The 17,206-nt window shown below is 33.0% G+C and overlaps 1 protein-coding gene across 1 annotated transcript; it reads left to right on the forward strand.

Moving 5' to 3' along the window:
• On the forward strand, nucleotides 4,779-14,188 carry LOC109326985 (probable acyl-activating enzyme 17, peroxisomal). Its single transcript, XM_019559944.1, has 14 exons — nucleotides 4,779-5,112; nucleotides 6,142-6,271; nucleotides 6,361-6,629; nucleotides 7,801-8,005; nucleotides 8,597-8,637; nucleotides 8,743-8,868; nucleotides 9,067-9,140; nucleotides 9,281-9,501; nucleotides 11,023-11,117; nucleotides 11,219-11,435; nucleotides 12,664-12,789; nucleotides 13,170-13,268; nucleotides 13,621-13,827; nucleotides 13,914-14,188. Exons 1-14 carry the CDS (start codon nucleotides 4,859-4,861, stop codon nucleotides 14,019-14,021), a joined length of 2,172 nt encoding a protein of 723 aa, XP_019415489.1. The 5' UTR covers nucleotides 4,779-4,858; the 3' UTR covers nucleotides 14,022-14,188.

Raw genomic sequence — 17,206 nt, forward strand, 5'->3', positions numbered from 1 at the left:
GATTAATAGACACATAATAATCGATTAACGCAATCAACTTAATCGATTAAAATAGCTCAAATTACACAAATATATTCGGTTTCTTGCACGACAATCAACCGAGTTTGAAGCAAATATACAGAGCTAACAGATATATCAGAGTTACAACAGTATAGTATAGAAACAGAATATTACAATTAAAACAACTATACAATGTAATCGATTAAAACAATAAAGAGAGAAAGGGAAAGAAAAAGCCTGCAACATGGTTTTTATCCTAGTTCATTTGCATGTCCACTTGCAAACTACATCCAGGCCTCCTGGCTGATCTGGGAGATTTTTCTTCACTACAATTGAAATAACGTTTTACAAGCAATTCTTCCAATTACAACACTTAGACTCTTACTTGAAACTAAAGAACCTTATCCCTTGGTTTGACTCCCTTCCTACCGCCCAAGAAAACCTTTCTTGCGGTGTAGCCCCAGCCAAGAACCTATTCTTTCTATCAAGATCTCTAAGCTAATGAAGATACAACACAATCTCGTTGGTGGTAAGACACCTTGAGATTCCCAAAGTTACAACACTTTTTACAACAAAAACATAGAGTAATCTAAAGCAATTACAATGCTCAAATTAAACAATTAAGACCTTACTATAAAACTCTAACACAAGTCTCATATAACATGACAATGTATTAGTTGACACAGAATTTACAGAATACTAAATCTTCACAAAAACATCGATGAATGCATGAACATGTGAGATGAAATGATGAGAAATTATACATGAAGTGCCTCTCAATCCTAAAGCATAGAATTCTCTCTTTTCTAATCTCACAAATGCAATGTCATATAGATGCAACAATTAACACGAAATATGCTCTAACTAGAATTCTAGACCACTGTCAGTTCTCAGTCTCTTGGTCTTTCTCTCGATTTGCTTTTCGACCAAGGTTTTCCATTGTTTGAACTTGACAAATGCTTCACTTTTGTGTTTCAAAATGAAAATCCACACCTTCCTTGAATAGTCATCAATGAATGTTAACATGTATCTACTACCACCATGAGAAATTAAAACATGCCTTAATCGATTAACTGCATATTTCCAAGTGTAATTTCAAATTGCAAAACTCAAATACGTTATGCACTTAATTTATACATGTTCAACACTAAGTTTATGCCTAGGATGCACAGATTACATGTATTTATGTGATGCATGAACATATTATAAATGACATATCTCAAAACTTAAAATGATTTAAAGTTTTATGCATATGAGACATGTATTGAGTTTACCTAAGCCTTAGACTCAACCTAAACTAATTACTAGTCTAAGTCTAATACCAATCTTGAGACTTAAGCACGTTGATTTGTTGATGATCTTCAAGCTCTTATAAACACAAGTTGTCCTCATCAAAACCAAAACACATAGTGAGAATGCTTTCCAAAGTGCTCCTCTTGACATGCGCACTTTCAGCAAAGAGTTAAGTGAGATTTACAGACAACGTGTAGTAGCCGTTGGTAGCGTGTCAGGTGAGTGACAAAGGTGTGGCCTTTGTATTGGCTTGAGTTGGCATTCGGGTGACGTTGGAGTTGCCTTTGTCAAGTGCTTGAGCTCGATCGGCTTTAAATAGTCTAGTCCGGTCAACGAGTTTGATTGGCATGGAACAGTTTAGATTTTTTTTATGGTTTGACAATAATAAATTTGTCTTTGATTTGTTGAGGTCCTGGTTTGTCTAAGTAAGCTTATTTTGTCTAAAGATTTTACATTAGGAAAGGTTCAACCTGATCCATGTTTTATGAATTCTTGTAGTCCTTATAATTTCCAAATTTGATGAGCTATGTCATGGTAGTAGAAGTATTTGCTCTACCTATTAAATTAATTATTTGATTTGCACATATTCATTTTTATAAATAAAAAACAATAATATGTACATTAAAGAGAATTATAAAATCTTATTTCTTTGTTTTCACAAATGAAAGCAGGAGATGAAGAGGAAGGAGGAGAAGGAGATGGAGGAGAGGAATGACATTCACAAAATATGGAAGCTTGCTATGTCTTTTGGTGATATAATGATTTTCAATATTGGTTTTTGTGATCATATGACTTATTGCATTTTGTTTCTAAATTTTGACTATGTTTTTTTTTTATGTATTTGACTTTTGATAGATTTAGTTGCTAGGAGTTTCCAAAGTACGTAATGGATTATGCATATGATGGTTTAATTATTGTTATTATTACTATTATTTATTATTAATGTGATATAAAAAAGGTGAAATGTTTTAAACATTGTGGTTTAGACATATTGCATTTTGTATAAATATTGTAGTCTAAATTGGAAAGTGAAAGTTTATGCCTAAAACTAGTTCTATAAAGTGTTGCCTCAAAATGATTATACAAATCATGACTTAAACATATAAACACATGTATAAAGTAGTGTTTTGAGAATCGGATCGGACTGAACGATCCAACTGCTGACCGAACTTAAAAACGACTCTGTATTAAAGTCTTAATCGAATGAGAGTTGGACCTCTTTGAACCGGGGAAATTCCGGTCCGACTTTGTTAAACTCAGTTAAATTGAATTAACCCGGGAAGTTAACCGGATGGTTCACTTAAAAATAAAAAAATAGAACGCTGTTCTAATATTTTATTTTACTACCATAAAACAAATAATAATGTTATTACTTCAATATAATTATATATAATTATTAATCATATAAAGTTTTACATTTATATATAACTATATATTTATAGATAAAAATTATTAATTATGTATGGAATCATCCGGTCAGACCGAACGATTTATCCGTTTAAACCAGTTAAACCTAATATGAGACCTCTTCCGGTTTGACGTCCGACTCGGGTTTCACAATATTGGTATAAAGTTATAGTCTAACTCTATGTTTGGTTCCTCGGAAAAAAATGGTAGAAAATATCATTTTTCACTCTTTGGTACCAACATTAGATAGGGAGGGGAAAAAACATGCTTGGATTCTACAAAAAAATTTCCTCCCTAGTTTGTGAAGAATGAAGAAAGGAGAGAGAACCACTAAAAATTCCAATTTGTCATTCCATCATGAATCAATTGAAAGAACATTAATCTAGGTAAAAATAGATAGAATATAGTGAACTTTCTTTATTTATATTCATTTTTGTGTAAAATTAGTTAACTTAATTTTATTTTCGTTGCTTTTGAACTCCCAACTAAATAATAATTGTGTATGCTCAATAAAAATGGAGTGAAAAGAAAAAAGAAACATGATTACTTAAAATTACCAATAAAGTGACAAATAATAAATAAATCAGAAAGACAAAATACAAATATGTGGAAATGAGATGATTAGAAATATAAAAGTGATTGCAAAAGATGAGTTATACTTTCTTTATATACATTAGTGATAAAAAAAATATAGGACGTAAATGATTTTCATTGAATTTTATAAACAAAAATGGTTATATTAAAATTAGTTTATATGTAAAAAATATTAATCAATATTATTAAAAATAAATTATTTAGTTATGTAATTTACAACAGTAAAAAAATAATATTTAAAAATTAGATATACTATATAATTATATATTATATTAATATTAATGAGAGTACTTATGTTATTTTAAATACACTATATATAAATGTACATTTTTTTCCATTTTCTATCATACGAAATAGTAAATTTATCATCTTATTCTCTACTACTTTTCTTTCCTTCAATTCCATTTCCTTAATAAAAAATAGCCTAAAATTGCTTCAGAAAATTGTTACCAAAACATAACAACATATAAAAACTCGAGATGAAAAAAATTGTGGCAAACCAAATTGTCCGGCACAAAAAAGCAACAACATTTTTGGGAGTTTATTTTTTTTTGTCTATCAAACCAAAAATTCCAATGAAGAATTTAGGTCTTTACTTTTTATTTTATTCTTTAGAGTTAATATTTATTTTTGTCTTTTAAATTTTTTATCTACACCAATTTGATTTCTCAAAACTTAAAAAACCAAAAATACAAAAAATATTAAATTTTGTCAAACTAGTATTTTTAGCATATTTTATTATATTTAATAGATATTATTTTAACTTACGTTGATGAATATTGAATATTAATTTGAATTTTTTTAATGAACAAATTGGGACACACAAAAATTTGAAAAACCTAAGGTTATGTTTGAGAGTTATAAGGGGAAATTGAATGAGAGAATCAAATGGTTAAGAAGTGGATGTGAAAAGAAGATAATCATCTTCCTTATTTGGGGGTGTGAAATTTAGATAATATGATAAATTAATAATAATATAAAAATATTTTTATTTTATTTTAAAAATATAATTAATAATGATAAATGAACAATAATACATAATTATATTTTTTATTAAAAATATTTAATTATTTTAACATTTTACCTCTAAAAACTTCAAATTAATAACAGCAAACCCCTTTTATCATTTATATTGGGATTCGGACCATGGAAAAGACGTGCTGTGAATGTGACCTGAATGTTGAGCTGTCCTCCTAGCTGCTGTTTTCTGCTAGCTATCCTAAATTCCTAATATTCCCGAGATAGGTTCTTTTTACAATACAAATCTTGATATGGTTTATCTACTTTCTTCTAAGTCTGGAATACAATCTTCGTGGTTATGCACTTATGCTGATAAATCGTGCATTCAATATTCATGTTTATCTATGCATAGGAGCAATATTTAATATTTAATTAATAGTTACATCTTATAAAAAATCAATGAAACTCATCATTTAATAAAATTGTAAAATTTTCATCTAATGGGTAACTTTTTGGTTTCAGGTACAACGAATTGATACAAGCGTTGAATAGCTAAACTAACTTCAGAAAAGAAAAAAAAGCAATCAGTTGTTAAATTCACTTTATGGCTTATAAATTGCTAAGCTCAATCACTGTATCCGATATTGAATCCCTTGGAATTTCGCAAGAAGCTGCTACGTCTCTCCACGAACGTGTCTCGGAAATCATTAACACTCATGGAGATGATTCTCCTGCCACGTGGCAGAGTATCACAAGAAGTATCCTCAATCCTGAACTCCCTTTCTCCTTCCATCAGATGTTGTACTACAGTTGCTTCAAGGATTACGGTCCTGACCCACCCGCTTGGATACCCGACCCGTATGCATTTAATCACTGTTATTTTCATTCAATTCATTTCTTACCCTTTCATTTATCCAGTTACGTAGCTGAATTATATTGTAAAAAATGGCGGCCGAGTACACGAGGCTCCCACTGAGCAATGTTAGGAGTCCACGTGAGTAGAATTGCAAACTCAATGTGGTATTAAGTCATGAAACTCTTCTACCTACTAGACTAGTCTTTTGAGTTGTGCTCTCCCCATGTGTTTATATCCTAACATTGAAGCTGTGACCTCGTCACTAAATAAAAACCTTATCGTTGCGCCAAACTCACCGTAATTTAGATAAGTTATAGAATGTTGACAACAATTATACTGTTCCCCATAAATTCCCTCTATGCCTACTATTATGTAGATGTTGTGGATAGAATATGATTGCCTTTTGTGGAGGATAAGTGTGTCTATATGACAAAAAATAAAAAGAATAAACTCGTTTTGAAGTGGTATGAAGAATTAGTATTGGCTGGCTTCATATGTTGCTTGGCTAGAATGGAAACTCTTCTGCTGCTCGCCCTCCTAAGTAAACTTATGCTAGACAGTAGAGACAAGTCCCTGTTATTGGGGGATAATTCTTGATGGGGGCATGTGTAATCGGTGTATAAAATTGTGGACCGCATTACTGATGCGACTACAATATTGTGATTGTGGTGACTTCTGCAGCCACATCACGTCGCAACTGTAGTGTAATACCAGATGAAATGATTCAGCCACATTGGGAGCAACACAGATGCATTAGACTGCATCATACAACATTTGGGCTGAATCAGACTGCACCAAATTGGAAATTATTTTTTTAATCACAAAATTTTATGCCACAATGACCGCAATCCTTACTGCAATGGATGCAATCGCAATACTGCAACAGCCGTGACTACATTTTAAAACAGTGTGTGTAATACTTGGTTTAGTATCAAGATGTGTGCAATGATTTAAGCTATGAAATAAGAGTGTTCCTGAATCTCTTTTGTTGCTGTTTTTTCTTGTCCATTTATGTTTTCATGTGTAATTAGGGAAAATGCTGCTTTGACAAATGTTGGCCAGTTATTGGAGAGGAGGGGTAAAGAGTTTCTGGGTTCAGGATATAAGGATCCAATAACAAGCTTTTCTGATTTCCAGAAATTCTCAGTGTCAAACCCTGAGGTCTGACCATGATGATCTCGGTACTTGCATTGTATTTCTCAAATATTCTTATCACTATCCGAGTTTATCTTTATTGTTTATTGTTTCAGGTTTACTGGAAAATTGTGTTGGATGAAATGAATATATCATTTTCCAAACCACCTCAATGCATCTTACATGAGAGTCTCCCGGGGGAAAGCCAAGTATCGTACCCAGGTGGTCAGTGGCTTCCTGGAGCATATATTAATCCAGCAAAGAATTGCTTGAGTTTAAATTCCAAAAGAAGTTTGGATGATACCATAATAATATGGCGTGATGAACTGCATGACGATCTCCCTGTGCAAAGGATGACGTTGAAGCAATTGCGCGAAGAGGTTTGGTATGTTGCAAATAAATTGTTTTATTGTTATTTATCAGATTTTGATACTTTTTACTTTCTTTAGTTGTGAATTGTAGAATATACATCTTCATAATTGTTCACAAACTAAGAAAATAGATGATTTTAAATAGATGATTCAGAGTATGCACAATCTACTTCACCCTTTTCTTTTCACTTGGTTTACATGGTTGATTTACTTTCCACAGCACTAATCAACATAGGACCACCACAGGTTGTTGAACCTCATTTCCTTTTCTGATGGGCCTCTAAGGGTATTGACGGGCCATTGAATAATGCGAATAGAACTGGAAGAATCAGTTGGAAGAGAGAGGGAAAATATAACAGATTGGACAGGTTGCATAGGATGGGTGTTGGGACAGCAAATAATATATAGGGCTCCGAGAAAAGAAGGAAGCATCATAGGATTTGGAGTATGGCTTGGGAGTTGGGAGGCTTTAGCCAAGGGAAATGATTGTTCACTATCTCTAGTGGTCATTCCTATTTTTCTTTCCTTCCTCTCCATTTTCTGGGTTGTTAGAGGATTTTTCCCATGCTGTAAGGAGTTAAGCTACATTTGTATAGGCTCAATATTGTTCATTATATTCAGTTTCTGTCATTTTCTGGGAGCTCTCCCTAGAGAGTCTAATTAGTCTATATTCCATTTCTCCCTTTTGCTGCTCTGTCTCCTTTATGCTTGACCAGAAACCTAACCCTACATGGCAGTTCACAACTTCTACTAGTTGTCAGCCTAGGTCCCCATTTCCAAAGTACAAGGTGCAAGTTTCTGGCGTGTATATCACACTATATTGGAAGATTTTGGTCTGGACCAAGTGTGCCAGTTCATATAGATGGTAGCTTTATGCAACAGTTTTTCTGAAGTTTGTAATGTCCTTAAAGATACTGGCTTTATAACTTATATACTTACTTTAGAAGTACAAAATGCAAGTTTCTTCCTTTCTGGCTTGTACATTTGAAGAGTTGTTTTCACTAAAACTTTACCAAAAAAACTAGGATGTTAGAACTGCGCAGCACTTTTTGAATTCATGGCATACAGTTGAGTAAAATTATGAATTTGAAACGGCGGATAGTATAATTAGTCTATGCTTAGCTTCTTTAGTTCCAAATATTTTAAGAAATAAAGTGAAACTTTGTTGCTTTTCTAAACATGTAGGTTAGTTGCATATGCTCTCGAAGCACTGGATCTGGTGAAAGGATCTGCAATTGCAATTGATATGCCAATGAATGTCAAATCTGTGGTTATCTACCTAGCTATTGTTCTTGCAGGTTATGTTGTTGTATCTATTGCTGATAGTTTTGCACCACGTGAAATATCAACTAGGCTTAAAATATCAAATGCAAAAGTCATATTTACTCAGGTTAGATCCCTATTTCCTTCTGAGTTCTGGTGAAACTTACATGTTTTCATCTTGTCTTTTCTAGTGTTTTAATTGTTGTTTCAGTATTTCTAAATTAGGAAACTTGAACTGTTTATTCCCATTTAGAAAGTTGTCCAGTTTCCTTTCCCATTCTACATATTATGGGACGATATATCTCTCTACAAGTATATTCCTATATTATTGTTTGGAAGTCTCGTAGGATAGAACTAGCAAGGAAAGGAGTGAGGAAACTCACTTTTCTTTGATTGAACTTATCTTTTTCTTCTGGATAAAACTTGTTGCTAGTCATCTTTCTTGACTATTCAATATCTTCGAACTATATTTTTTCCTCCCAGTATTTTTAACATTCAAATTATATTATCTTTAACAATTAATCCTGTATATTTTCTTATCATCTTATGCACTATATGTTTTTAATATTGGAAGATGGCTAAGAATTGAAATGAGTTTCTTTCATGATGCATCATCTATTACTTTTGTTATAATAGATGTCAATTGCAATATTGCACCTATTTAGTTTTTCAATTCTCTTTCTTTGCTAACCTCCCTGCTTCAATTTTTTTTAATTAGGATCTCATAATTCGTGGTGACAAAAGCCTCCCCCTGTACAGGTGAAAATCCTTGTTGCTATTCAGTGAATTATGCCTACAGTTGAGTTGTCTCCTCCTTCTTTTCTCTGTAATAGGGTGTTTCATATTGTTGCTTTGCAAGTGCAGTCGAGTTGTGGATGCCCAGTCACCTATGGCTATAGTTATCCCTACCAAAGGCTCCGAGTTTAGCATGAAACTGCGCAATGGTGACCTTTCTTGGCATGATTTTCTGGAGGGAGTCAATAATCTCAGGTATGCACTTTAATACTGATTTATACACAGCATTTGAAACAATTATAAGAAAACTTCAGTGGGAGATATATGCCATGCTCTTTCATATTCTCAAGCATAATGATCTCCGGAGCTGATTTGAACACTCTCAGGCATGAATGATTTCAATTGTTTATAATTTTCTCTAGTAATACTCATTCTTTGCCGTGTAACACACAGAGGGAAGGAATTCATAGCTGTGGAAAAACCAGTAGAAGCGTTTACGAACATTCTCTTTTCTTCTGGAACAACAGGTAAGTTAGATTTTGCTTTTTTGCCTGAAAGCATGTATGTATTTATATGAAAATCTTTATTATAGATTAAGGAGATTTGATGTACAAGGATTAATACAATGATAAGAGCTCATTTAGTGTCATCCGATTCGGTGGTGCAGGTGATCCAAAGGCAATTCCATGGAGCAATATTTCTCCACTGAAAGCTGCTGCAGATGCATGGTGCCACTTGGACATTCGTAGAGGTGATATTGTTTCCTGGCCGACTAACCTTGGATGGATGATGGGTCCATGGCTAGTATATGCGTCATTCATGAATGGAGCTTCAATGGCTTTGTATAATGGGTCCCCTCTTGGGCCTGGCTTTGCCAAGTTCGTACAGGTATAAGCTCTTCCTCCTATTTAAATTTGCAATTGTTCTGTTAGCTTTTGTTGCCTTTCAACCTTTGCTACTTATGCATTAGTACATTCTAAGAAGCTCTAATATTATTGCTGGAAAACAGTTATCTGTTTGAAAGATTATATTTTGTTAGTGTTTCTGTTTAAAGTTAAACAATAGTGATATGACAACCAAAATTAAAAGAAAAAATGCAAGAGTGAGAATTTTTATTTTTGAGTAATTTAACATTATCAGACCAATTTCATCAACAGTTAAAATTTAAGCGGTAATTAGAGAAAAAAATAGTTCATGATAGTTACTAGTTACTTACAAAATGCATAAAATTTAAGGGGGTTTTGTCACTTTGTGGACTTTCCCTATATACAATTTAAGTTGGTAGGTGAATATGGAGAAAGTCAATTGTATGTTGTGGTTTTAAGTACCATTCCATAATTTAGTTGCACAAAGAATAGAAGGACTGTGTTTCCTGCAGATGCGCCTGCAGTTTTTTATTTTTAAAATTATTTTTGCTTCCAGCTATACATGATTCAACATGATAGTATGTTAATTTGAAGTAGTTATAGAACTCTCCTTCAATAACTACTATTTTTTCTTCAATCAACTTAATGCTTGATTTTCGTAATTTAAAGATGGGAAACTATTAGTCAACATGACATGGCCACCTTTTCCTGGCAGCTTCTACGTTTCCAGTTTCTAAGTTTGAGTGATCATACTCTATTTTTTTAAGTGGTAAAAACCCTTTCTTGCTCCTCACCTGTAACCCTAATCCTTTCCTACCCTCACCAGTCACCACCCCAACCACTTCCCATACCCACCACCATCACCAGACCTGGATGCACCACCACCTGACCTGGCCACCATCGCACCAGAACCGGCGAACCAGTGGCAATCGTCATTGCTTCTGGGTTGAAAAAATTAATGGTAGTGGAAGATCTGTTTATGGGTTTTAAATTGTTCAACGGAGTCGAAGTTGAGTGTTGCAGTGGGGTTGGGTCGGCGTGCAAGTGGTGGAGCTTGGTAGCGTTGAGATGAGTTGATGACAGTGATGGTGGTCACAGGAGAAGGTGGCTTGGGGTTATGCTGGGGGAAGGGGTAAGGCGATAGGGTAAACTTGTCAATTTAGTTTTAATTTTTTATCTTATTTATATTTACTTCTTAATCTCAAGTGTTAGCTTTTTTATTAGTAAATCTAATGGTAATAATTAACAAAGAGCATGATACCCCAAACTTAAACAACTGTATCATAGAACCTTCCCCTTTTCATATAAAAACAACAGTTGTTGTTTTTGGATAGAAAAAAGGATTAGTCTTAAATGAGAATGTGCAAAACTACAACAGATGTCGGCAGCTTCGCGACTAATGTATTTTGAACTTAACAATATGTTAAACATACTTTTATTTTTTTCAGATCAAATAACTCTGGAGGTGCTGCTTTTCATTCAGCATTAGGACTGTGTTTTTATATATTTTAATTCTAGTGGAATGTTTTTGTATGCTGTTTAGGATGCTAAAGTAACAATGCTTGGTGTAATTCCAAGTCTTGTCCGAAGCTGGAGAAACGCAAATTCCACATCTGGGTATGATTGGTCAGCTATTCGGTGAGTTGTAGTTAAATCTACTACCCTCATACAATGAAGAGCCCTGTGAATTTTATATATGATTATGCAGTGTTTGATTGGAACTATTATTTTGAATGTAGTTGCTTTGGTTCCACTGGAGAAGCATCTAATGTAGAGGAATACCTTTGGCTGATGGGGAGAGCTAACTACAAGCCTATCATTGAATATTGTGGTGGTACAGAGATTGGAGGTGGATTTGTTACCGGATCATTACTACAGGCTCAGTCATTGGCGGCTTTCAGCACTCCTGCTATGTGCTGCACTTTACATATTCTTGATGATGATGGCCATCCTATTGTAAGGCTATTCATTAACTTCACTTTTGCATTGAAATATTACAGGTCAAAATTTTGAATGAACTATGCAGTTCTCGCATGCTTATGCTTCCCAATAATGACTGAACTTTGGACTGATATAGATACTTGAAAACTGCTTATTCATTTATGATATTAATAAATACAATGACCCTCTTCTTATAGGATCAAAGAGCAGAAGAAATAGGTGGCAACTCTATACAGAAAAGGAAACAAATAACTAATAACCTATGTTATGATACTAAAGCTCTAAAGATAGCTTGCAGATTTTAACACTTCCTCACAAGATAACTTGTAGATGTCTTACATCCAAATCTTGCCGGTTATCCTATCAAACTGCCTCTTGTTAAGCCTTTGGTTACAATGTAGCAGTTTTGATCTTCACTTGGTATATAGACAATGCATACTGGCCCCTTCTCAATTTTTTTCTTAATGAAGTGTTAATTAACTTCCACATGTTTCGTTGTCATGTAGAACTGGATTATGAACAATAGAGACGTGACTTTATTGTCACAATACAATTTTATTAGTGTTGAATGATGAACTGTCAATTCCGTTGACAATTTTTTCAATCCAAGCATTTCATGAGTCCCTTGTACAGTTGTACCATTTATCTATATTGTGCCTCTTCATAGAGTTCCCTTTAGGTACCTTATGCTCCAATTCAGTTTGGTCAATGGATGCTTTGGTTTCCTTACACCTTAGGATGTACTTCCCTTGATTGATAAATATGCCTTACTTTGACCTGCCAAACTCGATCCCAAGAAAATATTTCAAGGGACCAAGTTCCTTAATTTTAAAATCAGCTCCAATTTCTTGAAGTATCTATTGCACGATCATTATATATTAACTAGTCTCTAACATCATATATTACCACATTCTGGTTTACTGTCAGATTTGAGGGCAGGCAAACAGAATACTAATTGTTTATTTTTCAGCATTGTTTATGATTTTGTAACTGACAAATGATTTTCTCAGTCATGATGAACTTTTCTGGTTTCCCTTGTCTTAATATTTTCTCTTACTAAAATAATTTTCTCTTACTAAAATAATTTTCTCTTAAGTATTGCTGTAGTTCCAGAATATTTTTACGGATTTCTACCAAACTAATCAAAGTTCAAATGATCTGTGGTACTTAATTTTGATTTCCTGAACAAGCTAATGCTCGGATAAAATCCATAAACCAATGTCCAATCTACTTTTCTATACAGCCAGAAAATGTTCCTGGAATAGGTGAATTGGCTCTTGGTCCCCACATGTTTGGAGCGTCAAATACACTGCTGAATGCTGACCATTACAGTGTCTACTTTAAGGGAATGCCTCTCTGGAATGGAAGGGTAGACATACTATTCTCCTTTATATCACACATTGTTTTAAATTGCGGTTGTGGTTGTGTTTATGTGACCGTTGTAGTGTGAATTATTTTGAGTAAAAAAATATTTTTGATATGGATGCAGTCTGATGTGGTTGCGTTGTGACCTGATGCGGCCCAAATGCAATTGTGTTGCGGCCCGTTGCGGTCGCATTATTGTGATTTGGTGTCACACCGCAATTGTGGTGTGACTCGGTTGCAGCGGTCACCGACTCACCGCAACTGCAATATTGGGGCCACATCACGTGATGCGGTCCGCAATTTGAAACATTGATATTATCGCAGTAATTGGGTATTCGGGAATTCGAGATGCTTGATTATTTACAGTTTAGTTTCCATACTCAGGTTTTACGGAGACATGGAGATGTATTTGAGCGTACTGCTAGAGGATACTATCATGCACATGGCCGTGCAGATGATACAATGAACCTTGGAGGGATCAAGGTAAGCATTTTTTCCTACATTTTAACTATTAAAGCAGTTTGAATGCTAGATCAATATATGTGGTGCCAAATCAACACGAACCTGTTTTAGGAAGCAAGCCAACTATTCTTCCCCCCATTTTAGTGTTGCATGTCATTCTAAAAATTCTGTACTGCAAAAGCTTGCACCAAATAAAGGTTATATATATTGGAGGGTAGTGGATGAAGGGAAAGGTTTCAGAGTTATGAAATATACTTGCGTCATGGATCTCAAACAGCTTCCGTTTCCTTCTCATTCCCTTTCTTCCCTTCTAAAAACAACTCACGAACTAACCTTTAGTGTACCCTAATATTCCTTGCCGATGTTTGGATAGGTAAGTTCGGTTGAGATCGAACGCATCTGCAGTGGAGTAGATAGCAATATCCTGGAACTAGCAGCAATAGGGGTACCACCTTCTGGAGGTGGGCCTGAGCTGCTGGTTGTAGCTGTTGTGTTAAAGTGTTCAGACAAAGCAGATTTACAAGAATTGAGGATTTCTTTCAATTCAGCTCTCCAAAAGAAACTAAATCCATTATTCAGGGTAATCATTAATTTCTATTGATCATTAAGTCCTTATATTGCATTATCAAGAAGTTTAATCTTCTAAATACATGTTCATTTGCGTAGGTTTCTCGAGTTGTGTCACTTCCATCTCTTCCAAGGACAGCATCAAACAAGGTGATGAGAAGGGTTTTGCGGCAGCAACTTTTACATAACGAAAGTTCTAAAATATAATAAAATGAAGAGTTTGAGACCAATTTTGGCTGCTCAAAATTTGTGCGTATGCCAATTTCATGCCTAATAATTTGAAAACGTGAAATGGTATCCAAAAATATTAAACGTATATCAAATAAATTATTTTTAGCATTTTTATGACCCCTATCAAAAACTATTTTGACTTACGTTTGTGATATCTGAGTATTAGTTTATATTTTTAAATTTTTCAGGAGTAAAACTATTGCACATGAAAATATTTAAGGAGAATGTAATGAGAAATCATGTGCACATTGATAAGCATTCCTGTGCGATTGATTAAAGATTGATAAAAGAAACATATTTTGATGATAATAATTTCTAGTAAGGTGAGAGCAAGTTTAGTTGGTAAGGATATCTTCAATTGGTTAGCAGGTTATGGGATTAGATTCCGTATACACCTTCCACTGTTCAACGTATGAACGACGTCAATGTGTTGGTAATAGAGCATTTGAGAAAGATGTTAATGACTAACATTCACCTTAACAAGCTTGATAATAAAAGATAGACAACTTTATTAGTTAATCACTAAGGATAATTAGGCCAACAAGAGAATACAAATGCATAGAGAGAAAAATGTATGTATTGATATTGTATGAATTTTATGCATTACAATGCATAATCTACTATACATGTTTATTATACTCTAAATAATGATGATTGATATACTAAATATGTATAAATTAAAAATAATTGAGAAACAATAATATAGACAAACATACATGATTAGATTAAACGTAAATTTTTCAATAATTTCCTTTTCAATATAAATTATGTTTTTTAATGAGAAATTTATCTTCTATCTTATTACATAATTTTATTTAGTTGTGTGAAAATGATATTTATGTAGTAACTGATTCGTAATAGTCAAAATAAGACGAACTAGTCGGTCAAACAAGATATGACTAATGACATTTGGTTGAGAGTTTTTTCAAACCTGAATAGCTAATAACCTCAAGAATAAAATGTTGAAGTTGATATCTCAAACTAATATTCTCTTGCTTGTTGAAATAGATATGATAGATTATGGAAAAAAATACAAATATTATCAATACATAATATTATTATAAGCAACATTAAACATCTACATGTGTAAGATAATTTAGTTCATTACGTATAATTTTTAAAAGGACCTGATAAGTTAAACTATTATTTATTTATCAAACTACAAATTAAAGAAATAGTGAGCTCCAATGAGTATTTCCCTAAAGATGTCTGGTTTGAGTGTAGGTAAATAGAGCATATCTCCTGTTCCAAAAAACATATCATCCTTGTTATGATTAGTTGGAAAAAATGTATTTTATAATTTAAAAAATTAATAATTCAATAATTTTGTGACAAATCATAACTAGTGGTACAAAAAGTGGCACAATTTATGTGACACTAGATGTGCTCTCATAGGTAAAAATATAAAAAAATTAAAAGAAATAAATTTAGGGGACATCTGCCCCCACCTGTCCTAGTGACGCTCCACTCCTGTTAGTGGTGGATCTTGATCTAAACTTTATGAGCGATAACAATATTTAATTATAATTTATAACTAAAATTAATTAAGTAGTGAAAATATAAAAAACATACCTTACTGGATTAAAGTTAAAACTTTTAGTTATTTCATTTTCAATATAAATCATTATATGGTCTACAAGAAATTCATATTCTATCTTGCTGTGTAATTTTGTTTGGTTGTCCTCATTCATAAAAATAATATTCATGTATTAAGTGATCCACCATAGTTAAAACATGACGAATTACTCTGTTAAGCAAGATATGACTAATGACATATGGTTGAAAGTTTTTCAATCCTGAATGACTAATAACATTAAGAATAAAATGTTGAAATTAATATCCCAAACTAATCTTCTATTTCTCATTGAAATCGATGGGATAGATTTTTTAAACAAAAACACATATATTATCAATATTAAATGACTTACAAGCATCCTTAGGATATATTATTAATACATACATAATCTCTGAAATGAAATATAAAATTATTACTAACTCAAATGAAGTCATATTGTTATAAACACATCAATATAATATCTACATGTGTTAGAGAAATTAATCCCTTATGTATAATTTTGGAATAACAACACAAGTTGCAATATATTTATTTATCATGCTACAAACTAAATAAATATGTGAACTCCAATGATTATGTTCATAAAGATGTCGTTTGAGTGTAGGTAAAAATATATATTTGTTGTTCCAAAATAATGTGGCATCCTTGTTATTATTTGTTGAAAAAAATGTATTTTATAATTTAAAAGATTAATATTTAAACATTTTTATGACCAATTACAACAAGTAATACATACACCAACATACTCTGTGTTATACTTGATGTGCTCCAATAGGTAAAAAGAAAAAAAAATATTTTAAGAAATTAAAATAAAATAAATTTAGGGGTGGCAGTTGCTCCCACCTGTCACAATGATGTTCCACATCTTGATCTAAACTTTAAGGGACAATAATATTTAATTACAATTTATAACTAAAAATAACTAAGTAACGAAAATATAAAAAATATACATGATTAGATCAGAGGTAAAACTTAATAGGAAATTCAACATAATTACAATGAAAACTCTAATAAAGTATATGCAGAGGATAATAATTTCCCCAACTTACTAGAATCTATGAGTAGCAATAACAAATAATGCAGTAACTAAGAACGCACAAGGGACACCCGAATTTTAACGTGAAAAACCTTCTCAATGTGAGAAGTAAACCATGGGCACAAGCCAGTAAATCAAGCTCCACTATGATCAAAACAAGAATACAAGAATGTGTTCAAAATACAACACAAAACATGCTCAACAATACAACATACAATAAAGCAACAAACTTGAAAATGAGAACACTAAGTTGCAGAAAAAAACCAGAAAAACAGACACTGTTTTGGCTCCTTTTCTACCACCTCGGACGTCATCTCACCAATCCAATCTTTTAGAATGAAATACTATAAGCTATGAACCTTCTGTCCAAATTTTAGCCTGGTCCAACGGTGAACAAAGATGCAATCGCAAATCTGTCGCAACTGCTCTGAGTTCCTACGGGTTGAGTTCTTTCAACTTTTCTCTCACTTTTCTATTGCCTTTTTTTGCATAAAATTGATTTTTCTTGCGTTATCTGACCCCTGTCAATTAGATTAAGTGGGACAAGTG

This window comes from Lupinus angustifolius, chromosome LG14 (assembly GCF_001865875.1).
Source record: "Lupinus angustifolius cultivar Tanjil chromosome LG14, LupAngTanjil_v1.0, whole genome shotgun sequence".
NCBI lineage: Eukaryota > Viridiplantae > Streptophyta > Magnoliopsida > Fabales > Fabaceae > Lupinus > Lupinus angustifolius.

What these genes read in the sequence shown, in the direction of transcription:
- LOC109326985 (XM_019559944.1), top strand. Translation starts at nt 4,859, where the DNA reads ATGGCTTATAAATTGCTAAGCTCAATCACTGTATCCGATATTGAATCC. An exon ending in CAAAAGTCATATTTACTCAG is followed by an intron (nt 8,006 to 8,596) that starts GTTAGATCCCTA and finishes TTTTTTAATTAG; the next exon opens with GATCTCATAATTCGTGGTGA. An exon ending in CTTTTCTTCTGGAACAACAG is followed by an intron (nt 9,141 to 9,280) that starts GTAAGTTAGATT and finishes TCGGTGGTGCAG; the next exon opens with GTGATCCAAAGGCAATTCCA.